Source organism: Chondrus crispus, genomic scaffold (assembly GCF_000350225.1).
Source record: "Chondrus crispus Stackhouse genomic scaffold, scaffold_22, whole genome shotgun sequence".
Taxonomy (NCBI): Eukaryota; Rhodophyta; class Florideophyceae; order Gigartinales; family Gigartinaceae; genus Chondrus; species Chondrus crispus.
The window spans coordinates 290193-317387 of NW_005179111.1; the positions used below are offsets into that span (position 1 = coordinate 290193).

Below are 27195 nucleotides of genomic sequence, written 5' to 3' on the forward strand. Positions count from 1 at the left end.
ATCCAAGGATTTTTTCCTTTGGAAATGAGGCGATAAGTTGCGCCAGTAAGCGCAGGTCAACGAGGGACGCTTCTCGAAGAGCCCCCTCGTTTATTCCGTGAGCACGGAGCAATGTGCGATAGACGCTGGCGGCGCCGTTGTTCTTTTTGATAACATCTGGAGAGGACGGGGAGGTCGAGCCTCCCCTGGTCGATTGGACTGCGTCGGCGGTTGGTGACAAGGGGGCGGCAACTGGAACAGCCGCAGGAGAAGGGGGACGAGCTGGGAAGTGCACAGGGGAAGACGGTGCAGGACGAACCAAAGGGGTAAGGGACGAAGAATTTCCCTTCCTTTCTGGGGCTGCGCGTACGAGCAGACTGTCAGTCCGGTTAGATGACGAGGGGACCTCTCTCGTCTCTGATAGAGGTTGACACCTGGCCACTGGAGGTGAATGAGACCGCAAAGGGGATTTGACCTCCTCACACTCAGGAGCTCTCGTCGCCCTTATCGAAGCATTCACGGGGAGAGTGGGGCCGGCGGGATCGACAGGAAGTGCAGTCGGTGAGACCGGTAACACAGGGCGAGAACGGAAAGGCTCCCGGGGACAGAGGTCGCGCTCGCGGGGATCCGCAAGGAAGACGGGCAATTCAACAGGAACGGGCGTCTGACTCCCATACTGCCGACTCAGACGCGCCTCGTCCCAAGAACATTGCGATCCCGTCCAGGGGTTAAAACAAGCGTAGTCCCCCGCACCACGATGAGCACGACCAGGAGAGAAGGAGGGGCGTTGCCGGACGAAGGAACGAGAGGAATTTTGATGCGGTATTGAGTCCTAATCGACCTCCTCTATTTTATCGAGGAGAGAATGCAGTTCGGTGTCTGCATCAGCACCGCCCAGGGGAATCGAATAATTGAGGCGTCGCATAAGGCTGATGAGCTGGGGAGGCAAGTACCACAACCTCCAGCAGTCGTAGGTCTCCCACAGGAGGGTCACTGCCACTTTGGTACACCACTCTGTGAGGAAGACTACCCAAAGGCCGTGTCGAGGATCACGTAAATACCTTCCGTAATACGTGTACACAGTGCTGAGCTCAGCCCAAAAGCCTTGGCAGACCTCCAATTGGCTCCACCACGACGGAATACGCTGGTAACGATTCACGTAATGGGACCTCGAGATTTCGCGCACCTCCAACATCTGGTAGGCCACAAAATAACCCGTGTCAGACCGAATACGGCGTTCGAAGCGCACTGTGTGCTGGAAGAAGGGGATGGTACCCCGCTTGATAAGTCGGAAATTAGCCGGAATTATGGCGCTGGTCCACATCATAGCGTCGCCCGAAACGGTCCGTTGGTTGAACTAAAGGCGGATAGCTTCACGAGGAGGGTTATCGGAGGTCCAGGCCAGCATGTTGTCGAGGTAAGACCGCTCGCCCTCGGTGCGAAATTGCCACGTGTCACAACCGAATTCCTCAGGGATGAGATCCTGCGTCAATGGCAGCTCAAGCCTGTCACACACAGCGGTCATGAAGCGGGTCGATAACACCGCACGACCGCGAGGCGGAGTGTGACACAGGATGGAGGGAGGAATGGCGATGCGAGCCAACCAATCGTAAGACCGAATAGCTTGAAGGGGGATTTGTCCTGGAAGCATACCGGCGCCATCGGCGAACGAGTAAGCAATGTCATCGAAAGCGCATACACCGATCACTGAGAACCATTTAGCGGAAGCAAAGAGCTCAGGCTTAAGGCGCATGGCCTTATCGTGGAGCTCCGACGCAGCAGGGTATCGACGCGAGGACGGAGTGTCAGGACCGGAATCGATGTGAGCAACAGGGCCGGCATGTTGGGAATCAGGGGGTAATCGAGGGATGGAAGGAAGACTTAGAGGGTCGTGGGAAGTGGAAGAAAAGCCCACGCCGGGGCGCTTGCGTTTGGTACCACCACTCGAGTGGCTCGGGGATGAAGGAAACATGGGGCCCGTCTTGCTCTTGCACTTTCACCGAATACCGGATGCGGCGGTGTAGGGTTATGAGAGAAACGGCGAGGAGATTATACGATGACGGAGCGGCGTACAAGAGCGCTCGGAAGGGGGATATGTAGTGCAATACGCACCTGAAAAGGGGGGTGAAAAGAAAGGAAAATATTTGGATATGAAAAGTAGTCCGGGTTGCGGGACACACGTGTGAATAACTGCACAGTTTTAATTTTTAATTATTTTATTTTATTTAGTTAATTAGTTGGCATTAATTTTGCTGACACTAGATTAGATCTAGGATCTAGCGCCGCGAGCTACTGTAGTGGCTCCGGCGGGGCGATATGTACCTTAGCCCTCTGACCACCAAGTCAGTAAAGGTAACCCGAGTTGCCAGAGTTGAATATCGCCTTGGTCGAAGTCCGTCTTTCCGAAGACGCTCCCTTTACTACAGATTACGTTATCCTTTGCGCTCGGGGGTTCCCTTTCTTTTTCCTTTATTTCACCTATCCTTTTCTATTTCTATCTCTATTTCTATTCCCTTAACTTGAGTTGGTTCCACAGTGCCTGATTGCGATCCGCATTGTGACGACTGGAGTAATCGGGCTCTTGTGTTGGTTCTTTTGTTTGTTGTTGGTGCCATCGGCTTTGGTTGCGACCGGACCGGTGTACGTGTCTTGGCCATCGGGCGACACGTGGGTGTAGCGCTGCTACTTGTTTACGTCCACCGACGGAGGCTGTTGCAACGACGTTTCCCTCGAAGGTCCTGTTGTGTATACAGGACAGTGTTGGTTCCATCGGATACAGGTTGCGACCGTTCCGGTGTCGGCACTTTGCCATCGGGCAGTACGGAGGTGTAGCGCTGCTACGTGTTTGCTAATTACCGACGGGCTGCGTTGCGACGCCCCCATCGAAGACCTTATCAAGGGTATAAGGTGTAACAGGCGCCCCGCGAGCATTGGCTTTACGACCCATCGGGCCCGGCTTCTTAATCGCCGCCCCGAACTCGCCGAGCAACTGCCTGTACAAGACTCTACCACCATTCGTCCCGGGGCGGGCCTCTTCCTTTTGCTCCCCCCTGTCTTGGACTTGAGCTACTGTGGGCCGCAAACCCACTTAAAGGGAAAGGGAGAATCGGACACTCCGTAGGGCTGTGCCGTCGGCAACTCTTGTTGGTTGTTGTTTGTTGGTTGTGTTGTCGCTGGACCGTTGGACCCTGGTTCCGGCCTGACAGGCGCATTGCACTACAAAAGGGGTGCGAGAATGATAAGTTCGGGAGGATAGCACCCACGATGCGTTCTCAAGGAATGCAAGACTGATACGTTCCGGAGGGGTGCGCCCACGACCCGTTCTAAAGGGGGACGAGAATGATACGTTCGGGAGGGGTGCGAGAATGATACGTGCGGGAGGGGTGCGCCCATGATGCGTTTTGGAGGGGCGCGAGAATGATACGTTCCGGAGGGGTGCGCCCACGATACGTTCAAAAGGGGTGCCAGAATGATACGTTCGGGAGGGGTGCGCCCACGACGCGTTCTAAAGGGGGACGAGAATGATACGTTCGGGAGGGGTGCGAGAGTGGTACGTGCCGGAGGGGTGCGCATATGATGCGTTCTGGAGGGGCGCGAGAATGATACGTTCCGGAGGTGTGCGCCCACGACGCGTTCAAAAGGGCTGCGCGAATGATACGTTCGGGAGGGGTGCGCCCACGACGCGTTCTAAAGGGGTGCCAGAATGATACGTTCCGGAGGGGTGCGCCTATGATGTGTTCTGGAGGGGCGCGAGAACGATGCTTTTTGGACAGGTGCGAGAATGATACGTTGGGGTGGATGCGTGCACGATTCGTTCTGGAAGGGTGCGAGAATGATGCGTTTTGAAGGTGTGCCAGAATGATACTTTCGAGAGGGCTACTCACAACACGCGTCCTCCAAGGGGCTTGAACGATGCGTTTGCATGTTTCTTTTCTGTTTCAGCTACTTCTGTAGTAGATGGCCGTTACAAAAGCACAAGTGTAAATTTTGTGGGGTGGTGTGCATAGTGGAGAAACAGCAAAACGGCACAATTGGTGAGCATAGCAGTAGGATATGGCGCGACGTAGAAGATGTATAAATGAATGATTCAACAGAAACGGCGGGTAGTGATCGCACGGGCACATGGAAATGTGAGGATCGCTGTGACATGTTAATGGTTCCGTTTTCGAGAAGATTGAAGATTTCTATCGTTGAGAGTTTATTGAAAATGTGGTCCTAATACTGCAGTATGTGGAGATAGAAATCTACTGGAAGTCCAGTTGGAGAAGACCTTGATGTATGGCCCAAGCCAGTGGGAGCCATATTGTCAAAGGCATATCGTCGTTATTCTCATCAGCGGACTCTATGGCTGCATCCGAGAAGATGACGGCTAAGTCCTTCTCAGTGATCCGGGCAGGGCGGTCACGGGGAACGGAGTTGAAGCGGCAAAGGATTTCGGAAGGGAACAGGTTTTCAGCGATCTGTTGCTGGAAAGACTACATTCGCCAAAGGTTCCAGGCGAGTGATATCATAGGACGTAGATCGCAACGACCGTATTGGCCGAATGTGGGGTGAAGTGGTTGTCCAAGGCAGTGCGAGAGGCGGCAATCATAGCACTTGAGAGGGACTTTTCTTGGGACGGGGCAAGATGGGACGAAATGGGTCGTAGAGAAACAGGCAATGCAGCTTCTTTCCATGAATGAACAGTCATTCTGAGGATGTTCCGTACCGGAACGGCGGGGAGAAGCGTGGCATAAGAGACACGTTGTTTTGGTTAGGAAGAGGAATTTAGTTACTAGATGAACGGTGGATTCGGTGTCAATTGCCTGGAAGTGACTAAATGGCAACGAAAGGGAAGGTGACGGGAAAGGGAAACGGTTTGTGAGAACATTAGGTTGGGTTTGGCGCGCCATACTGGGAGAAGTTCGTAAGCTCTTGAACGAATTTGTTCCGGATGGTGGAAGTGACGCGGGCCGTTTGCCCGAAAGGACTTGCTTCAAAGATGGTGACGCCGTCGGAAGTGACCGTGGACGGACTGGAAATGGTGCTTGCTGCATTGAAGGTGATGCTGAAGGCAGCAAGCGTTCACTTGATTGTTGTGGGGAGAAGCTAAGGATTCTTCGAACTGGAGGGGCTGGAGGGGGGTTGGTTGGAGCGGATTGCTCAAGCAAGAGAAGCATTTCATCGAAGTTGTGCTGCGTGGATGTGGTGGCTCCGATTTGGTTTTGCCGTTGAGGCTCGAGATGGTTTTGATTTTGATCTTGATGTGGAGGTGGCAACTGCGATTGCGATGGTGTGGTGGGAAGCGAATGTTGCTGAGACTGGGATTGCGAATTTGCATCCCAAGGTCTAGAGGTATCCGGTGTGTGAAATTGTGAACTCTGAGGGGTGTGCGGTGCATTAGTTGGCTGGGAGGGGAACATAGATCTGCAAACATCGCACCAGACTGCGTGCTTGTCGAAGCGACAGACACCAGAGACTTGGCCATCCATGGCTGTGTAAAGTGCATCTTTGCGGCAATCCGTGGTATTGAGGACCCAATTCATCATCTCGTTTCGGTTCGTTACTGCGAGATCATTTTGGTCAATGTTGCCCTTTTTGAGAAGGGAGGTTTCGAAGCTCTTATTGTACTGGGTTGAGTTTAGGACGAAGACGAATGCGTGGTGTCCGTCGCGTCCAGACCGGCCACTCTCCTGTGCAAAGTCGACGAGGCTTCTTGCGGCGCCAAGATGAACTATTGCTCGAACATCCGGAACATCTATTCCGGTACCGAAGGCGGACGTACAAACCATAATACGGAACAGAGTTGAAGGTACGAGGTCCTTGGATTTTATGATGTCGTAGAGCTGTTCGTTGGCTGTCCAGTCGTTGTGGGCCTTTTCGCGAGCTTCGTTTGTGAGGCCGGCATGATATATGAGCGGCTCGACTGCGATGCGTTGATTGGAGAGGGCAACACTTCCTCGTGTATATGCGGCCGTCAGGGCTTTGTGGAGAGAACTGGATTCTTGGCGGGTCAGGGCGAAAGCGATGATTCTATATATTTTTGGACAACGGCTTTGGGGCGTTGGTGCAATCGAGGAAGTGCTGATGCAGAAAGCTTACTGCATTCATCTTCATGACTTCTTGTGCGGTGGCAAAGGGGCCTTCAGGAGTGTGAGTGTTTAGGCCCGGGTCAGCGTCGTCACTGAAGGTATGAACAACAAACTCGAGATTCCTTCTTTGAGAAGGCATTGAGAAAAGGAAGGCTGTATTAATGCCGTGGCGCTCTAGAATGATTCTTCTCTCGCAAGGTGGAACGGTGGCACTGAGGAGTACACGAGGGACTGACTTTGAGATGATGGAAAGGGATCGACGCAAAAACTTCAATTCAGAGCGGAAATGTTGCCACATGGCGGCTGTGAGATGATTCTCATCAATGACTACTCGAGCGAGCCTGTTAGTATCCATAAGTCGAACAACCAGCTCTTTGAAGGACGGCCGCGCTAACTGTTCGGCCGTGAAGATGTAGAGGTCGGCAAATTCCAGTGATACTTGTCCATTCGCGCAATGTGATGGGAGTAGGGTGAAGTTTGTCGCGCGCCTCATGTACTCCGATACAAGGGCCTTGAGGAGAACGACTACGATAGTGGACTTGATATTCTTTTCCATGAAAGCTGGTAGAAGGACTGCCATAGACTTGCCTGATGCGGTGGGCATCAGTACAAGGGAGTTGTTCTGCGACGCAAACACAGTGGCTGTGACGGCAAACTGCGTTTGAGACATGAATTCCGTAGATTTAAAACGTGTGGCCTTTTTGAGAGCGGACAGTAGAGGCCTGACGAGGAGAGGCAGGATATGGTTCGGGGGGTTATCGAGGCGAATAATGTGATTGGGGTGGGACCCTACAGAGAGAGTGCTGGGGAATTTGACAGCAGACGGGTTTGGCTGCAGTTGTTGCAGCTCGTTTGCTGTGCTTCCGTTGAGAGCATGAAGGAGGGGCTTCGGTTGATGAACCTGGAAGACAGGCTGCGGCTCATGTTGGGATAGCGAGGTCACTCGAGACTGGAGTTGCTGTGAATGTTGGAGGAGGAGCGGTTGTGAAGAAGCACGGTCACTATAAAATGACGGCAGCTTCAGATGGCGGTGCCATTCGTGGGAGAATTGGCGGTGCTTTGTTAGCGTGGCGGCGGGACAGTCGGGAATTAGCGAGGTAGTTCGTCTGTAGTGTTTGTGGGCGATAGAGGAGGTATGCGCAGCTTGTTGGTGTCCGGCTGTGGTGTGTTCTGCCAATATGTCATTCATGCTGCTGTGGAGCTTATTCTGACATATAAGCGGAACCATTCCACTGGTGAACTGCCTGTAATCCTTGAAGGAGATGTAAACGCTCCTGGATTGCAGGGCAGTCCTGGTGATCTTTGTGACACGTGCGGGTGAGAAGCGTTGGCCGTTGTTGGCGAATAAGAATGTCCAATGGGTTCTCATGGCTGCGTCACCATGGAGAGCTCTGACCATTTCACATTCCAAGGGGCGAATGACCGACAAGTATGAGATGATTCGGAACGACGTTTGTTTGTCGGGGAGTCGGTACACCGCGCGGTTGTAACCGAGTGCGGCCCTTGACTGGCAGCAGCCAGGGTTAAACAAAATTTCGGAGTGGTGGCCGATGAATATGTTCCGGATGTTGTTCTCCCCATTTTGTAGCCTACAAGTGCATATCTCGGTTGCTCGACCGGGAGAGCCGGACAAAAAATGCATAATGGTAAGGAGGGAATCTTGCATGATTTGGCAATGTGCGAGAAACTGCAAGACTCCTGTTTTCGTCATTCGAACACCAGCGACTTGAATTTCTCGGTCTTGGCCAGAGGAGGCAGTAGAGGTAGGAGAAGGGCCAAGACCGGATGCCTCGCCTTGTGTAGGAACCCTGTGCGGAAAAGAACATGTTAGGTGGACGCAAGGTGTGCGATGGAGGTAATCGGGCGATGGATTCATTAGAGCATGGAGGAGGTGGGCAACGTTGGCCTGCACCCAGGAGGCGTGGTGAGTGAAGGAGGAGAGAAAGGAAAAGCCAGGAGCGCGGTTCGTGGGGTCGTCACGCAGAGATAAAACGATTCGTTGGAAATCAGGAGGGAGCTCGGCCCCCAAAAGACAGTGTTCGTAGAAGAACTTGTCGAAAGTCTTGTGCTGGTTTGTGATGATGGTCCCCAGAAGAGGCATGGAGAGGTGGTGAGACTTGATAATGCCGCAAGGGTCTTGCTTGTGAATGGCGCAGACGGCGAAGGAGATTGGACCTTCCTCATGTTTTATGATTCGCATGATGACATCCAAAGTTTTTCGTATGAATGTAGCGGCAGTGTTGGCATCTTGATCGACGGTTGCGGTGATGGCAGCAGCTGAATCTTGGTGGTTGTCGTTGAGGTCGGCGGCTGGAAGGGGCGTTTCTGCTACTCGGCGGAGTTCTTGAATCGCTGTCACGGAAACAGCGTATTGGAGGGCGGCAAGAATGTGACTCATGTCACCGGCTTCGGCGAGTCTGAGGATCGGGGAAGTCTCGGCGAAGAGTGGGGCTGAACTTGCAACGACAGAAGCGGCAACAACAAAATTACAAACGGCCAAGTTGGTGAGGAGGTCGACATACCTGAGCCGGACGAGGAGCAAGCTTTTCATGGCATCGTGAAGGCGACTGTCTAAGGCGTGGGAGAGAGTTTCACCTGGGTCTCGTGGAGAGATGTGCGATTGAGCTCATGAAAGAAGGCGTCGATCGCGACGGAAGTCTGTTCATTACGGGAAAAGTCGGCGTCCCGTGTCTGATGGGTGAAGAAGAGGAGGCGGGCGACATGACTAGCATATCTTCGTTCTGCGATAGATTGAACCCGTCGGAAGGGCGTGATGCCGTGGAGGTTTATCGCTTGACGAAATCCATGCGTGACGTCCCTGACGACCTTGGCGATACTTTGAAAGTATAGATGGACGCAGGTTGCAACCGTGGATAAAGTTGCTTGAACGTCCTCCGTCGTGAGGGCACCCGTGAGTTGAGCTGCCTTCTCACGGCTTAGAGGCAGACCGTCGACGTCTTCGTAAAAGTCGGTGATCGCCAGGAATGTGTTGCGAAGGGCGATGCTGGAGTCTTCGTCATTTTCTTCTAATTCGGCATGAGATCGCCGACCGTGGGCCAGGTTTGAACTGGAACACGTTAGACGGGCCAGTACGTCAGCCGCACACTAGTGGAACTCATACGTTGATGGGTTGGGGTCTGAAGTGATGAGGTCTAGAGTTGAGTCGGTTGTTGTGTCCATGGGGCAGGTTGAGGCCGGGGCGGATTGGATGGGATCTTCTTCTTTTGATTCAGGAATACCGACGGGAAATTGGGAAACGGCGATCATTTCTCCGATTGGCGCTTCGGCCGTAACGGTAAAGTACTTGGTCTTGGCACCACTAAACAGAGACCGGGCAGTAACAGCATCCCGGCCAATGATTTGACCAACCTCGGTCGGATAGGGGTTTCCAAGTGCATCAGGCGGGTGGACGGAGTTCATATGCTGCCGAAGCCGTTTTGGAGTGCCCTTGGAGAGCTTTCAAAGAGAGACAGAAGTAGACTAGTTTGCATGTGAATCCTTGAAGCGGGGGGAGGCTCTTGATCGGAAGAGTGATTGCTGGATCGGGGAGGAATTGGGGAGCCTGCAGGTAGTCGGAAAGGAGCGGATAATCGGAAACAGAGGTACAGTGGAAGGAGAAGGCGTTTTCCGCGAGTCTAGATAGCTGTAAATGTGTGAATGAAGAGAACCTTACTTTTAAAAACGTTTGTAATTTTTACTATTATGAGTACGCATCTGATATATTAAGCATAACACGTCTTCTTCTCCGACATGAGTAGGCAGTTCAATCCGTAATTTCGCTCACAGGTGTATTTTAGCAAAGAAACGCTGCAACGGTATATGCTGCTGCGGATAAAGAAAACGTGCGCATAGTTCAGGTACTCTTTGCTTGTGTGATATTTCTATGATGTCATATCTGGCAGCTCAGACTTATCCAAATTTTCTTATTGCAAGCCGAAGTTTTCTACAAGTACTCTAAAAAGTCTCATGAAGCGATCGTAGATGTTACTAGAAAAAATTGTATTAGAAAAGATGCAAAGAGAGCATTCTCGCCAGTAACATATACTTTATCTAATCTTTTAGCTGGCCTTCTCATTTCCGTGTGGGCCATTCTCACCCAAAAATTGCAAAAAGTCACGGAATCTATTATCCTGGAGTAGATGACCTTTTCAAATCAGGGAAAGACAAAAAGTTCAAATCCAAGGGCTTGTGGGAGTATGTAACTTGACTTTTTCTTTGCATGACGTTTACGTAGCTGCTGTATCGTTCTGTTAGATAGAGAGGTCCACAAGGTCCCTGAGCCGTTACCAATTTCATTAGTGTTATAAAGGTAACTTTTTCTGCTTTGAAGGACTGAGGATGTGTACCTTCCGAACCGTACTACCACAAAATACCCAAAAACGAATATTGACGAATAAAGCAGAACTGTGCACCGCTTTCGTGAGCACGATTTTATCCGGATCATATGAATTATGACCTCAAATGCTGTTGCAATCACTTCAGTACAGCAACTGCGAATGAGCTTTTTACGATGAATAATTCATGCTTCCATGGCTGCTGATGATTAAACTTTTCGAAAATCCTGTTTTCATGCAAATATATTTTGTATTGGATCCATTTTGTTTTGTAACGTGGCAGTAATAGAGTTAGAATTGCATCAAATTCATAGAAGCAATATAAGCGTTTGGGTTTTTGAGGTTACGCTGCTTGGAAATTACAGGCTTTTCATCCATATATGGCGAGAAAGTGATTTTAATACGAATACACATAGGTCTGGAAAACATTTAGGTCTTAAATGCGCACGGGAAACGCTTCTTACGACCACTGTTAATGTCACGAAGTTTTATTCGTTATTGCAAATACCGAGTTTATAAAAATCCGGAGCAGAATTTCTGGGACAAATATGACTCTTTTGTGCCGAAATAAACCCAAAAGTAGGCATTTCAAAATTCAGTTTATGGGGATGAAAGTGCAGTTCACAATTGCAATGATTGCGTTTAACTTTCCCGTTGTTCCGGCATGTCATTCTTTATTAAAACGAAGCTTTAACTTTGGATTTATGGAAACTTTAACCTCGTACTGCGGCAGTTCGCATGAACTTTATCTGTTCTACAGTACTCTACTTTTCTCCTGTAAATGAATACAGTACTTAAATTGCTACTCGGAAGTCCCTGTAATACAGTACTTTTAAAATGGTACCCTTCCCCGAAAGTATATTGTGGTAACATCTTTCATAAATTAATTTAAAAAACTACTTCCCCTGCCCCAAATGACTTCAAACTGGTGGTTATCGATGCTCTGTGTTTGCTGATCAACTGGGAGGAGATACAGAATCTCAAGCCGTACTGGGTCAGAGAAACCCCGAATTTCCTTTTATTGGTGCGGCAGTACACAGATTTTTAGAAAAAGGTCTATTTGGTAATTTCAATGGCACCAGAGAGACCGAGTAACGCGGACGCAGCAACGTTGATGGGGAATGGTGAGGAGTTGACGCACTTTCCAGTCACTGCTGGATTCGGATGGCACATCCAACTATACGAAGTACAGGCAAAGTGGCAGGGCTTCGATGATGAGGAACCCACGTGGGAACCAATCCGCAACATGGGCGAAGACATTCCCGTGATACTTACCCCTTTCCTCTCTTTGTATCCTGACCAAGATCTCGTCAAGGCAGCTCTCTCGTCGATTTCCAATTAACTTCAACCTCTCTTCTGAGAGAGCGGACTGTTGCACACAGTGTGAGCTTTTATGGGAACAACTAGTGACACCATAAGCAGCACTGATTCTTTTATGGCTTCATCCTTTACAATGTCTTTCCTTTTGCAGCATCATCTCTGTGATCCCTGCTTCCACAAGCTTTCAGCGGTAACAGGTACTTCTACTTAAGTAGCTATCTTTGCAATAAACAGAGGGGCAAGGCACCTCACACCTTCACCACTCAAATCAAGACACTTCCCCCACGGAAATAGTGCCACACGCGAGCGCCATTGACAGCGCGCAACGTAGAGATGCGCGTGTCCATGCTATCTGCGTGGACACGGTCTGATTTAACCGATTCGGAAGAGCATAGCCGATGGCAGCCCGTTACAGCACCGCTGGAAGCAGCCTCTGACATGTACGTACACATGAACAGATACCATGGCAACTTGCCGTAGGAAAATGGCCGGTGGACTTTGCACTTTTAAGATAAGATACCCTCCGTATTGATTTATGACCGCATGGTGAACATGTTTCTGACACGTACATTAGTATCAGAGTACATGTGGGTCTGAGTACTTGATGGAGAAGTTGCCATAGAAGGCACTGATAATCCGCGGAAAGGCAGGAGTTGTCGTTTGCTGATTGCCTTAGATTACATGGGTGAATTATTGGAAAAAGAAGTTTTTGTTCGAATAGGCATTGATACCGGTTATCATCAATTTATTTGTAACTGCAAGGGAGTACATCGCGATGTCCACACGCACTGCCAACTAAAGATAGCCTTCGCAGATAATTTTGCGAGCAACTACACTTCATGAAAAGGGATTGAAATTGTTTTGCGATGTATTGGCCTTCAGACTGAAACAGCTGTCGTCGACTTCCAGACTAACAAAGAATTTGATAATCCCATGGTGACCCCTTGAGTCCATTCTAACAACTGCAGTCCAGGTGGCGCGGGTAGCTCAGCGAGCAGTCCTAATCATCAATGATCACGACTGATGCACAACCATCCGCGGTAAAAAGCGACACGGCAACGTATGTTAACGGGATACTTACGGCATTGATCTTGAGCTTCTTTCTTGCTTCTGGGAGAGTCCGGACAGTTGAAATGAGATCGGTCTGCAACTTTCATGTCCTCCGCGCCATCTTGTTCAATAGAGATGTCTTCCCCGACGCGCTTGTCATTCACAGCAAAGGCGACTGTAACCAGGACCAGAAGGGCCAAGAGAAAACATGTGCAGCGATGAAACATGTTGGAGAGGTAGGCCTGCTTTTTCGGATGATTTGATACTTTTTGGATTGGAGAAAGGCTTTGTAGTGAGAGGGATGTTGAAGGACAAACTACCTGGTTCGGGCAATCGGGCATGTCTTATATAGACGCAGAGCTGTCCATGATGTTCAGGGATGAGATGATTCCAGCTCATTTGGTTTGCTGAGAAGAAGCCTAGGCTGAAACAAGCTTAGGGTTTTATCGCACAGCTGTGGACAACTTGTCGGTGTTCACCAAACGCGGCAGTGTTTGAGGGGGGATGTTTGCGATATAAAAAGAATACTTCTTCCATAGATTATATCTGCGAGGCGTGTTTGAATGGTGGATATTATTTCATCTCCCCGAACTATCTTACTACATACCACAAGCGGAAGAGGCTCCGACTTTCTGGATGAGATGCAAAGGTTTGTTAGAATTGAAAGAGGTAAGTTCCACTTAAATGACATGCTCTTCTCTTCGGCACTATGGTAGAAGAGGCTCGAACCCCAAAAACGTTTTTGCGGTTGAAAGGTTGATATGTTTTCTCTGTAGATAATCTGCATTTTCACCGTTTTCTAAAATGTGCATCCCACACTACGGTTTCAAACTCGCATAATAGGTTGAAGTCGAAAGCAAGTAATGCTCACCACTACAGTGTAGTGGTTTCCCGAAACGATGGCGGTATTGTTAAACAGAATTAAAATACAGTGCATGAATATACTGGGGAACGAGCTATAGAGCTGCAGTTGTGGGCTGAAAGTGGGTAGTGTTGATTTTGAGAGATAGCCAATCTTTGTAATATCTGATACAGGTTGTCCAGGACCTCATCCAAAATGCCACCGGATATTGTGCAGATGCTACCCTAATTCAAAGAAAATAAAACTGCATGTCAGTTAAGGTCTCTATAGATAGCATATGCAGACGAGAACCATGGTTCAAACATGTCCCGATGGTCGATGTACAAACGGGGAGGGAGACCGCCCTTCTTTACAGACCAGGACAGATCCCAAAGCACGGCAAAGGATCGAGGTATTGTTAGCCCTCCAATAAAAGGAAAGTATTGCGTTGGACATAAAAAGGAAAATAGAAAACGATGCAAGTGTAGAAGAAAAAAGGAGAGCACTGATTACAATACGATTAGATCCGAACCGGTCGGTTCGTCCCGCTGGCTCTTGTTGAAACGAACGGACATTTGACTGAGCTGCAACACCTTGATCCAAGAAGCACCATGGAGCCCAAATGCTCAGTACGGCAGCTCCGAAAGGTCGCAACAATTCATATTAATTGGCGTCAAGATAATTGTCGCGCTCAAAGCGCGCAGATGGGACATACCGTGTAAGGCCGCGAGCCAAGTCGCTCTACTAAAGGTTCGTCTGCATTTAAGAGAGCACTGTCCTTCTGCCGTGCAATTGCATTTACAGGCACGCTACCTCTCCGATGCATTTATGTTTCATCGAGCCCCTATCGACGAGTAGTGAAGGAAACCAGTATAAGTAGAGAGGGGGCAGCATACGATAGGCATCATCGCGAAATAGTTCATCAAGTAAAGCTTGTCAATTGTCAACTGTTTCACTTGTAGTGATACATTGGTTGCTTTTTAATAGAGAAGTGCTCCTTGAAATATAAGACTACGTCTGCTGAAACAGTCAGAAAGCGTACGAAATTAATATCTAATTCATCGAACGAACGAAATTGGGAAGAGGGTTCAGAAGATGCGACCAAGATGCAAAAGAGAGACAATACTGTAGAGTCATTTTATCAGAGAAAAACGGAGTCCACTTTCCGAAAGTAAAAATGTAAACCTACTTATCGCAACCAGCAAGATATGCAGAAATGAAGGAAAATCGTGTCCTACTCTTGGAACTGACAGGTCGTTCCTCGTTAAATGCGATGCGAAGAAGAACTTAATCGACTCTTGTCGACGTACTGAATACAACAATGCTTCTCATCGTTTGAGAACCGACGGAACTTCCTCAACACATTACAGGCGCTCGCCCTCTCGCCTATTGCCTAATCAAGCAAGGGCGAGGACGGTGGTATTTAGGTGTTGCGATATAGTGAATTGCCCTTTCACGACCTCGGCGCCAGCCCCGATTCGTACCATGGCGCACGGCCAACTCGAATAATGTCATAATGAGCGCCAACAAACAACTACTCTCGATCGACGAAATGCATTAATCTTTAATGCAGTGACAACGGGAAAGTTATAGAACGAGAAATGACACTAGCCAGAAACCTCTTACTTCGCAAACTGACCCTATTCCCCAAATCTCCATTTGGGGTACCTCTGTCCAACCGCCAGGTTGCGTGTCAGACGTCAGATTCGCGCCCCCCCCAGATGTTCAAATGTTGAGACATGGAAATCTCCCGGATACATGCAACGAGAAACCATTGGGCAGAGAGAGAACACGCTGCCAAAATCTAAAACTATTCATATCAACGAAGTTTTCTCCCTCAATGTTGGTGTCGTTGCCCTGTGTCGAAAGAAGATAGCCTCCCTTGCCAAAGGCCGACACAGCGGCGCTTTCATAGGGCTTTCAATTCAAACCCCTTTGCCGCATACAAAAAGGCCTTGTCCTTCGTAAGGCCAACTTGTCCTGCTTTTGGACCCGAAGATATCCTAACATCTTTTGAGGACTCATTTTCTGCGGTTTATGAGATGAAACCACGATCAAAACGATGCAAGGATGTGTTTCCTTCTTTCAGTGGGCGTTAGATCCGAAATCAGCGTTGAAGGCAGCTCAAATGCATCATCACACATGCGCCATGTAGAAACAATATATAGTGCCTTGTCACCCGACAACACGACATGATCTGCGTGATCTGCGGCGGTGGCATTTGCAGTGCAGTATAGACAGCGGTTGGGGAAAATAGCCTTTTGTTGGAATTGCTTGATGCACTGCCAGGCATGGCGGAGGGTGGTTTGCAGATTGGGTAACATGGAGGGGTTGGTGAGACAGGGACGTAGTTTTCGAAGCAGGGCACTCCCAGGTAGGGGGTGCTTTAGTTCAACAAAGTAACAGGAGGGGAACGTGAGGAGAGGATGCGGGAACTTTTGAAGAAACAGGGGGCAATGAGCAAGGGTAGACGGTGTGCGACAGACACAAGAAGGGATATATCTAGGGTGGATTTGAGCGGAGATGGGAAGGGAGAGAAAGCCCTGGTGTCGGTGGATGTAAAAAAGACTGGTTGTCGATGCGCATAGAGGCAAGTATGCACGAGGTAGGGACTGGGTATTTCGAGACTGGGACATGTCCTTTGGCAACAGTGCGAGATCAGAGATCTACTTCCTCTGGAAACAGTGCTTTGATGGTTTGAATGCGGGCACTGCGGGGTGCGGAGAGTGCCCAGAGGCTTGCCATATTGTGGACATGAAAGGGGTTGTCCCACGTCATACTGTTGTACAGTAGTTCCTCCTTATAAGAATGCCTCATATAAGGATATCCTCGGTATAAGAATGCAAAACGCATCCACTGTTTTCGTTCCCGCAAAATTGACCCCAATTTCGAACATTTATTCATATTCTATACAAGAATACAACGAGAAAGATTTTTCAAAAATCTGGTACAGAACCAGCTACTTTTACAACAAAAATAAGGGCCAGTACAATATTCAGAAACCAGTAACGGCAGGAAATCCACCCGTTTCCTTTGGGGATGGCCGAATCCCCAAAGGAAACGGGTACTTACGTCGCCTGAGGCGCGATTTGCAGGCTGAGGAGGCCGCGGCCGGTCGCCAGAGTAGGATAGACGACTTTTTTAAGTTACAGTAATAGCTTAACTCTCCTGTGTTGGTAGGACCAAATCCTCATTAAAGAATATCCTCTATATAAAAATGGAAAACCCGTCCACCGGACATATTCTTATACCGAGGAACTACTGTATACGGGAAAGTACACGCGGTTGGCGACGAAGGTGAATGTCCCAGGCACGGCCTTCGATCAGATTTTCCATAGATAATATCTGTAAAACAGAAGATGATTGGTCCCAAGCACACGGATGTGAGAGGAATATGATAGTTTTCACAGCAAGGAAGAAAATAAAAAAGAAGCGACATTTGGGAAATGGTGGCACACATGACATCCTTCATATCATTTGGTAGAATATGAAGAGAGATTAAGGACTTTCATTGTTATGACATCAGAATATAAGAAAAAGTGGTCGATATGTCAAATCGTATTGGCAGGAGGTCCGCATATTTCATGCAATGGCAATGAGTCAACATAATCCTCAACATGAAAGCGAATCACTAGACCCTTAGCACAGTTGGGAGGGGACTGCCAAACGTGCCAATCATATGCTAGGGCAACCATGTCAGACTGTAAACATCAAATTGATTGCATAATTTGATGGCGACAGTCGAAATGGAGAATATTCAGTTGAATCATCGCTGGTCAACATAACACGTAGCAGTACTGTGCGTCTACAGTAAAAATAGAAGTGGACGGAGACTTACGAAAAAGCCCGCCTCTTTTGGAAACATGCCCATCATTGCGCATTTAAACCCCACCCTTCTAGACAACCTCCAGACCGTACACCCCCATCCCTTCCCTCACCACACTTTCCCTTGCAGATCCCCTCTTCCCTCATCACACCTTCCCTGGCAGATCCCCTCTTCCCCTTCCGAGGCTCAACCATGCCTGCCATCACCCAGACACAGGCCGCAACTGCCCTTCAGCTACTGGCAGATGCAGCCGTTGAACGCAACAACGAAATAAATCGTTACGAACAAGACGACGACGTGGAAACTGATGAGGAGGTTGACTCCGAATCGCCTACATTTGACAGGTTTTATGAACAGGGTGGCTCAGCGGCAATTATCGAAATGACAAATTTCGATCCTACACAGTTTCTCGGCATTTGGTGTGGCTTTGAGGAACTAATCATGGCACGGTACAACACGGGCCGTGGCCGAAACTCCGTGCACACAGGGAAGGACGTCTTGTTCATGACGTTATGCGTCATGAAGCACGGGGGTCAGTGGGACTTTCTCGCAAAAATGTTTGGTCTAAAAGGTCCCTCTTTTGAGAAGCTCATAATGAAATTTGTCGAGATCATATCACTCCCTGTGTATCAGCATTATGTTGAGGCTCAAGCTGGAAAGTGGACCATGGACAAACTGTATGAGAGCCGCCGAAATTTTCGTCAGTATCCCATGGCTCTTTATGCCACAGATTTGACGTTTCAGCCTAGCTTCCGCCCGAGTGGAAGTATGGAGGAGGGAAAGAAATATTTTAGCGGAAAACACAAGCAATATGGCTACAAGGTCGAAGTCTCGGTATTGCCGAATGGGCTTGCTCTGTGCTGCAGTGAGCATGAACCGGGATCAGTGTCTGACCTGACCCTGTTCCAGCGCATGCAATATCTGCACACAAAGCAGCTCACGATGGGCCCTTGGCAGATAAGTTCGAGAGAAGCTGGAGCGTGCTGGTGGATAAGGGCTACCAGGGGGCTTCTGAGTTTTGCCGGGTCATACACCCAAAAAAGAAACCAGTAAAGGGTGTGCTGACACCTTCAGAGGTGAAGGTAAATCGAATGATTTCTAGCGATCGAATTATTGTCGAGAATTTTTTTGGGCGGCTGTGCGGGTTATGGACTGTAATGAGCACAAAGTGGAAATGGAATGAGTCTTCTTATGATTCAATTTTTAAACTGTGTTTGGGCATGACAAATTTTCACATCCGTTGGTCGCCACTTCGCGAGGGCGATGGCCAGCTTTACCGACAAATAAAAACCCGGTGGTACAGGATAGCAGAAAGTCAGGCAGAAAGAAGGAAGTATGTGCAGGCAACGTACAGGGAAAAGAGGAGGAGGAGGATGGACATTCAATTTAGAGCTACCTGTGTCCCAGACCGCCAGCCTGATAGTTATTAAATGGCACCCAATTCCTATCCGCTTTCTTACTCGCAGTGCTCGCCGCCTCCCTGGACCTCTTCGCCCCCTTTCAGTAAGAGAACCGCATCCCCAGCTTCACCTATCTACGCAAACGCGCCGCGTAAAGTCCCCCCCGCCGCACCCCAGCCCCCCGTCCCGCGCCAGCCCGGCGACGAGGACGAGGATTCTTCGGCCCAGGACCAGCCGCAAACCCCCCCCCCCCCAACGACCGTCGTGGACGACGAAAACAAGAACGATGTGGAGCGAGGCGCCGGAGGGGAGGCGTGCCTTGCACATATGGTCCAGAAGCTCTGGAGTCGGTGTGGATCGCTGTGTGTCGTCGCTATCATTGACCTACCAAGTAGATACCGAGGCCTTGCTCAGGTGTACGGTGTTTACAGTATCCGGAGTTGCATTTCCTTGACGTCTCTGTTTGTGCCCAGTTGCTTTTAGTTTTCTCTACTGTAAATAAACCTGGGAAAAAACGAAGAATTTGGCAATTTACATAGTCTTTTGTGTATATATCGGTCTTTGGTTAAGAGACCTACTGTACACAATTTACATTTTAGTCTTTTTCGGTCGTCAGCACACCATAATTTCTGGGATAGAAGTACACATCACAATTTTAATGGAACTCGGTGTCACACATCCTGGATTTTCATTGCAAACAGTGCATTTCAACTCCCATTTTTTCGAAACGATACACATAGCGAAATTAATTAGCGGCTGCGGTCCATTCTCGGACTTCATCGGTAATCGGTACACCAAACCTGGCGGTGACAATACGAAGATGCGAATGTTTCGGCATTTTGTTGCGAAATGTATGTAAGAATATTCCCGTCGTCGTCGGACATTCACCACCGCCGTCGATACCCATCCTTACGAGTGTGTCGCACCCGACAGCGCCCTACCTTGGCCATTCGCTTCTGCAGTATACATCATTTGCCATTTCATGTCAGGTATGTTTCCCCTCCGCCATTATACAATATAAAACCACCGTTTTCCATTGCGAAGCATTGCGGCCTGCATTGCCATTACTATTTGAGCACCAGCACCGTTTTGCCATACTTTTATATGTCCACTTTTAACCACTCCTAGATCAACTGCGGCGACCATGTCGTATTGTAGTAACTCGTAACACCGAACTGCAGTTAAATCTCACTGTTTACGCTGATGTCCATTTACGTGGTCATTATGACGGCCATGTCCAGAAATTCCCAAAAAAGAATCTAAAGGAAATGTAGTGATGGTTCACAAAAGCGAGGGTATAGGATAGGATAGATTCATGCTATCCTAAAACGGATACAAACATGGCTACATATGCAGCTGTGGTCAAAATGCCACTGTGCAACTAGCCGGTGGTATCTGTCGTTGAACGCGGTTCGTAGGCTCGCGCAAGGCTGCACGTGAGCACATTCTAACGTGTGGCGGAGCAAGCGCGGGAAGGGTCGAAGACAGGAGGAGGAATAGGACAGAGAGAGAGGGGGCAGAAAGAATGGCTAGGCGGAGCACCTTAGCGAGCGAAGACGACCAAGCGGATTGTTTACTTCTGACTTCTATTCTGTCCCTCTCTCTCTAATCATGCCTCAGGGCCTCCTTTAAGACAGCATGGACGGGCATGTTTGGACATGTATGGACGTCAGCGTGCACCTGATTGGTCCATTTAAGACTTTTCTTAACAGTATGATGGCACACACAGAGTTAAAATAATGGCCTCTGTCACCACCAACGTGCCATACAAGAGAACACCATTGCCTGTCGCCTCCCGCATAAGTGCGAATGAATTAAATCTAGATCCAATTTAGCATATAATAAAATTCAATTTAATCATTTTATTGATGTCCCCGAATGCCAGTACACTGGGGTCGCGATATAGTGCCTCCCTGCGTCAGTAGGCCGAAAACGGCACTATATCGAACCAAGCACTGTAAGATAATGAGATTGGCGGCTTTTTTGCAGCCACTTCCTTGCATCACTGCTCAGAAAGACCGATGGCAAGACTCCATCACTCATACTTTGCATCTTCACTACAGACTCTAATCAAGCACTTATGTCATTAGTAGCTTCTGAGCCGTCGCATTGAATTCCTCCATTTTCGCAGCGATAAATGCCAGCCTACACTTTTGCAGATGTCCAATTGCATCATCGGCCCTGCCTTTTTCCGACATAGTCTCTATTCTAGTAAGCAACTGCATAATATCTATCCGCGGCGGCAGCGGCTCTCGGGCAGTACGTCCGTCCAACTGCCTCTCTGGAGACCCTTAGTTTTTGGCTCAAAATTCGTGCCATCCGCAAATGGGTATCACTATATCGGAGCTGGCACTAACAAAGATGGCAATATATATCGCCACCCCCCTGTACACCTGAAAAAAGGCGGGAGGCTGGCAATCGAAGGAGATGCGATTCGTCTCCCAACAGAACCAAACCAAGATCCAAAACACTTCCTTTCTACCCTCTTCCTTATCGATAGCTCGGTATGATGCACCCTTTGATTTACGAATCACGGCGCGCTGACACAATACATTACATTATTGGACATGTAATATTTTGAAAATTGCAAAAATATACATGCACCCATGGCTGTCCAGGCTGTCTTAAAGGAGACCGACCCTCACTTGCCGCTTCTGCGGGGACGACGAGCGCGACGGTCGAGTGCTCGACGGCGCGCTCAGTTCGATCCTAAATTCTGAATAAATTAAATAGCATGTGGCAAAAACTTACTCAAAATTAGGTCTACAGAACCGGCCGGCGGTGAACGGAAATCAGCATGCAGAGTGCATATCCCTAATACCTGCCATGATCAGTAGTATACTGATCAAGAGGCATTTTTGACAATTTTGTGATTTCAGCCCCATGATCAGTATAGTGATCAACAGACCCGTTTGTAGGGGTATTTTAGAACGTCCATAAAGAACCAATCGCATCCATATGCATGTAAATGACTCCGTAACCACACTGAGCTCGCTGAGTGGAAGTAACCCGATTTTCGAGCTCTCAAATCGGTGGTGGCAATCCAAACCTGTGTCTCTCCCAGCACTTGGGTTCTTGGAGATGGATTCCATAGTTCCTGAGGCTGTTCTTGTGCCCACAACGCCTTTACAGATCACCGGCAAATTGACAGGAGCTAGCGCAAACGATACGCAATGCACAGCAACTGCAGGTGGGGCATTTGAAGAGGGCGCTGGCGGTCGTGGGAGAGGCCGTAGTGCGGATTTCAATCAACGAAGTGGGAGCAGTCTTAGGTCAGCCGCAAGACGCAGAAGAGGGAGAGGAGGCTCAAGGGGGCGTCCGAGAGGAAGACGTTCCCATTCTTCTGGTCAAGATCAGGGGAGGGAAGTGTAGTATAACACCCCCCAACGGAGAGGGGTGTATACTCTGCTCGACGTAGACCCCATACGAGGGGCGAGAAGACGGGGACAACACACAGCTAACGGGACATGGAAGCGGGCCCTGGTAGCGTGGTAGAGCGGGACGGTCGGGGACGAGCGTACGCGCGGGCCGATGTACGCCTCGACGCCCCGGAGCAGCACTGGGTAACGTACTAGCACTGACGGGCGGAGGCGGATCTACGCTCGCTCGCGTACGCGGCTGTCCCCTACCCGCTTTGTCCCGGTTAACGCGCGCGAAGGCGGATCGCGCTCGTTAGTTAAGCTGGAAGACGGACCTAGGCGGTAGGTCGTGGACAAGTCCGTCCTTATCCACCTACCCCGCCGCCCGTCGCGCTCGTATTTAATGTATACAATGCGTCTATCATAATACTACAGTACCGGTATGCTGTAGTAACTTACTGTAGCGCGGGTCGTCCCGCGCTGTAATGCTGTCAGCCGTCGGGGCTGACAGCACACGTGTGGGACGCGTACTGTGCGCGCGGTGGTACGCGCCTCCTACACGTGTACGCGTGTGGTCCCGCGTCCTTCGTACACGTGGTGGTACACGTGTGCGCGCGTGTGGTTCGTATTGATCCGATCTAAATCTAATCGCGAACCGCCGTTATGTCACACGGCCCCCTCCTCAAGAGTGAACGTCCGCGTTCACCCTTGAGGAGTGAGAGAACCATGTCCGACCCGGTCGCTTCCCGAGCCTTGGTCCTGTTCCCCCGCTATACGGCGTATTCCCCCGCGTTGATCCGCGATCGCCTCTCCCCTGTCTGCGTCTCGGTCCTCATCCGCGCACCCCTTTCCTTCGCCTACATCGGCTTCTTCCCGCACATCGGTGCGGACGTCGTTCACCTTCCTCGCCCGTACGCGGGCTTCCACGTGTTCCTCATGTCTCCTCCTCCCGCGGGTCATCCCGCTGTCGACTCCCCGCTGTCCCCTTCATGTGGGGCTTCCTCCGTGGCACCCCTCGCACTTCCGCCGCTCCCTAGGGCGTCCGGGCCCCCGTGTACAGTACCCGTCCCGGTCTCTACCGGGGTCTCTGTTACGCTTCCCCTTCGCGTAGAGGGGTTCTTTCCTTCCGCGGCGCCCGCGTTGCCGCCTTTCCAAAAGTCGCGCGGACCTTCCGGGTCCGCGTCATCGGTTGAATTCCGTCCGGCCTCTGCGATGGGCGCGGTACAGAAGGGAGGAGAAGACGACGGAGCGGTCCCCGACGGGTCCGCTTCCGTGGGGTCACCCGATGCAGAGCGCGCTAACGCGGCTTACAAGCCGCGCAGTGGGTCTTATGGGGCGGGGGGGAGCTGCCGACAGCCCGGCGCCCTGCCCCAGAAGTGTCGGAGCATGCTCGACGCCAGCGCGGAGTTGGCCCACGACACCACGCAGTGATTTGGTGCTCCTCTGGAGCGCTCGATGTCGTTACCGGTTGAGCGACTGCGGTTCCCGTGGCATCGACACGCCCGATCGGAGATCACGCTTGCCGAACTACTGTCCCGCGACTCCTTGCGTCCCGACCTCATGCGTGTCCGACGCATCTACGAGGCGGGTCGTGTGGACGAGGCCGACCTTGTCCTCGAGAGGTTGACGAGTGAAGGCGGGGGAGTCCCGCATCAACTCACCGACGCGATCCCCGGGGACAGGTCCTTCGCGTACAGCCTCGGTGAAGTTTCGTATGTAGACCGTATGGCTGAACACTTGTTCGGTCGTCTCCTTGACGGCCCGCGGCGTTCCGTGTTCTCGGAAGTGAAGGAGCTATTCGTTAGCCCTCGACCGTACGCGTATTCAAAGACCCGCGTGGCCTTGCAAAAGTCCGCTAGCTCACTTATGCGGCTCCACGCCATTGCCGTGTCGCCCCACGATTGGGCGACATACCGCCATCGTGAGGAAGAGGACGGTCGCGTTTTTAGATCGGCGTCCTTTGAGCACGGCATCACTGCAAGGGATTTCCCCGATCTGCCGGAGACGCTGCGGAAGTCCCTTCCATCCTTCGGGGTCCACCGGCACCTTCCCTATGCTTAAAGCATTTCGGGTTTGCGTGCTCCGACCCACGGCACCCCGCCTACGCTGAATTAATGCACAACGTCGAGTGTGAGTGAGCATGGGCCCTAGGGAGCGCGTTTATGACCGAGGTCCATGTCAATCGTCGCGTGTTTGTCCAACCTATCGGGGTCCTCGCGTTTCTTGGGAGGGTCGCCGTCAACCTCCCCGACGTGCCCCTACATCCTTTAGAGACGCACTCCAAACACGCGACGTGGAGCTTCGCGTCCGTACTTTCACTCATGCATCGCGCGTGCCAGGTGCCGGAGCGTACGCGGCGCTCGTGGACCGATTACACCACGGGCGAGCAAAGTTCCTTTCTACTGTACGACGCGCGGTCCGACTCCTTCGTAGCGAAGCCGGCCTCTCCCCAGTCCTCGCCGACCGTCGCGGGGAGAGTGGCCGGTGTGGGCTCCGCCCGTGGCGAGGCTCAGCGGAAGCGGTACCGAGAGGTGGACCGCGACACCTCGGCTTTCGTGCCGTCGCGCTTGACCCACTTACAGTCACCCAATACGTCCGGGGTATTTTGTCAATTCGCGTCGGAGGTTCCGCCCGTACCTCCTTTGAACTTGGCACGGCAAGGACCTTTGCCCTCTTCCGCGACGCCGCAGCTCATATTGTCGCCGGGGGATATCTCGGCGATTCCCGAATTGACTCGCGCCCTCGGTACGGCGTCCCATCGCGTTTCGAAGGTCGGTGGGCTGCTAAGCACCCTCGCGAGCTGGTACCTTACGCGCAGCGCCGAAGCGTATCGTATCGATGCAGAGCGTGAAGCCCATGCCGCGGACCTTCACCGCGTTCGGGAGGCCTTGGACGATTTCCGTAAATCGTCCCTTCGACAGTCCGAGGCCTTCGACTGGGCGATGGCGGATCGTGACCGATACCGCCGCGAGCGAGACTAACTCCGTGCCGCCACACAGCGAGGAGTCGCGCTTGCCCGCCACTCTGGCGCGTCCGCGTTGCGTCCCATAATGCCGGACCCTTACGCCGGACAAGCATACAATTCCGTTCACGCCGGGGAGGGTGGCCCTCATGGCGCGTCGGCCCGCGCTTGGCCACGGCACAGTGAGGTCACCATGCCCTCGTTGGAGGAGCTAAGGACAGAGGTGCCCCAGCACCCGAGCTACTGTCCTCAGACCTCCCGCGTCTCTGATCCGTCGGGGGCGCCTGATGGCCCGAGCCAATAAGCGTGACGTCCCCGCACGTCCTGTAGACCTCGGAATTGACGATTCGATCCCCGCGTTCGCGTAAAATTAGTACACCCCCTTTCTTCATAACTTTCGTGGACTCCTTCTCCGCGTTGACGTCGGCACGGGAGGCCCCGCGTCCTTCGAACCTTCCTATCTCGTCACGGCGAGACGCGGCGTTCTTGTGGCGGCCCGTCTCGCGCCACCCGCGCGGTGCCGTCTCTTCCTCGTGGCATGGCCGTCGGCCCTCCCTCGCGTTACGCAGAACCCGTGGTCGCGATCGGGGTTTGTCCCTTCCCCATCGGGAGGGACACGCGGAGCCTCGTATCCGCGTCGACCGCGGATATCGAGCTTCGAGGTTCCGTCCACTTCGCGTTGGTCTTGATAGCGGCGGTTGATCGTCCCTCGAGGACATCTTACCTGTCCCCCTTTTTTTCGCGGGTCTCGTCCGACCTTGATACCCCCCGCGCGCGGGGGATCGCGGTGGCCGGCGCGTGTTGCGAAGCCTTACCCCGTCGTCCAGCTCGTGTCGCTAGCGCGGCGACCCTTCCTTCCTCGTGTCGTGTCCTTTCGTCCACCCCATCCGAGGGGGTGGTAAGGGGGGGTCGCATCGACGCCTGAGTTCTTCCTCTCGTACTGCGCTCTCCGCGGTCACGACTGCCGGTCATCCCTTCCCCGTCGGGAGGGATTTGAGGGGCCTTCCCCTTATTTCGCCCCGTGTCGCGCGCTCGAAGGCACTATCGTATCAGAGCGCGAAAAGGCCAGTGCCTCGGGTGGCTGGTCGCCGGCCACAGTAGTTTTCTTCGGCTCGCCTGACGTAGGACGAGCCGCGTGACTGTAGATGCGTCGGCGGTGGTGCGGCGAGCCGTTGAATCTGCGTCGTAGCCCGCCCCGGGCGGCCCGAACGCGACCGCACCGGCATGTAGGCATGGGGGAAAGGTCGGGGACCCCGCCCCTATCCCTCCTCCGTGCGGTGTGGTTCTTACCCCACTGAAGGGCGGTGCTTTCCGCACGCTGATCTCCGCTGTGAAATTGCGTGTCGCCCCTGACGACACTTGTCCTGTCGGTCGTATGCGCACGTGCGCACGCGCGCACGTGCGCCTCACCCTTCTGTACGCCCTCCCTTTTTTGATTATTTCCGGAGGCGGCGGCGGTTTGCTGCCTGGCCCTCGGCGGCGGTGGCTTGGCATACAGTGTCATTCGGACCGCATTTTTCACCTATTTTTGCAAAAATAAACGGACCATGGTCCGTTCCCCAAATTATTTCGGGTACGTGGTAATGGATGGACCTGGGGTTCGGGCGGCGCGCGCGGCTTTTTAGTTTTTGGAGGCCCCCCCCTTTTCCCATCGGTATCTCTTCGGTCGTGCCCGGTCGCGGGATCGTGAGTCTCCCTACGAGTGGAGCTCGTCGCGACCGTTCGCGTCATTTCTTGGCTAGGAGGGTTACGTCGCCCTCCTACTTCTCGTTGGCAACTACGCGACACGCTTCGTTACCAGCGGTTCGAGCCGCTTGGTATTTGTGTGTCGCGCAGTGAGCTTGGACTGTCCATACGTATTGGCGTCGCTCTTGTTTTCCGATTCGAGCACTCAATCGGCGAGTGTTATCGTGACGCTCTCGCGTATCTTGGGAGATTGTATGCTCCCCTCCTGTACTTGATGTTCCAGGGCTTGCCATTTTTGTTGTACAGTCCGTACTGTCTTCGCTTTTCGCGCTTTGTTGACGACGTCGGTCGTGTTCGATGAGCTTGA

At 51.5% G+C, this 27195-nt stretch overlaps 3 protein-coding genes across 3 annotated transcripts; 1 reads left to right on the forward strand and 2 right to left on the reverse strand.

Annotated features, from left to right (window-relative positions):
• Window positions 1–12711: 12711 nt before the first annotated feature.
• Window positions 12712–13095, reverse strand: CHC_T00004224001 (hypothetical protein). The gene has a single exon (XM_005715877.1). The coding sequence runs from the start codon at window positions 13093–13095 to the stop codon at window positions 12712–12714; it is 384 nt and encodes a 127-aa protein (XP_005715934.1).
• A 7335-nt stretch (window positions 13096–20430) lies between these two features.
• Window positions 20431–20481, reverse strand: CHC_T00004225001 (hypothetical protein). The gene has a single exon (XM_005715878.1). It carries the CDS (start codon window positions 20479–20481, stop codon window positions 20431–20433), a length of 51 nt encoding a protein of 16 aa, XP_005715935.1.
• A 2-nt stretch (window positions 20482–20483) lies between these two features.
• On the forward strand, window positions 20484–20561 carry CHC_T00004226001 (hypothetical protein). The gene has a single exon (XM_005715879.1). The coding sequence runs from the start codon at window positions 20484–20486 to the stop codon at window positions 20559–20561; it is 78 nt and encodes a 25-aa protein (XP_005715936.1).
• Window positions 20562–27195: the final 6634 nt, after the last annotated feature.

Bases quoted from the DNA above. Each gene is read 5' to 3' on its own strand.
- CHC_T00004226001 (XM_005715879.1), top strand. From the start codon at position 20,484: ATGGACGTCAGCGTGCACCTGATTGGTCCATTTAAGACTTTTCTTAAC.
- CHC_T00004224001 (XM_005715877.1), bottom strand. From the start codon at position 13,095: ATGCCCGATTGCCCGAACCAGGTAGTTTGTCCTTCAACATCCCTCTCA.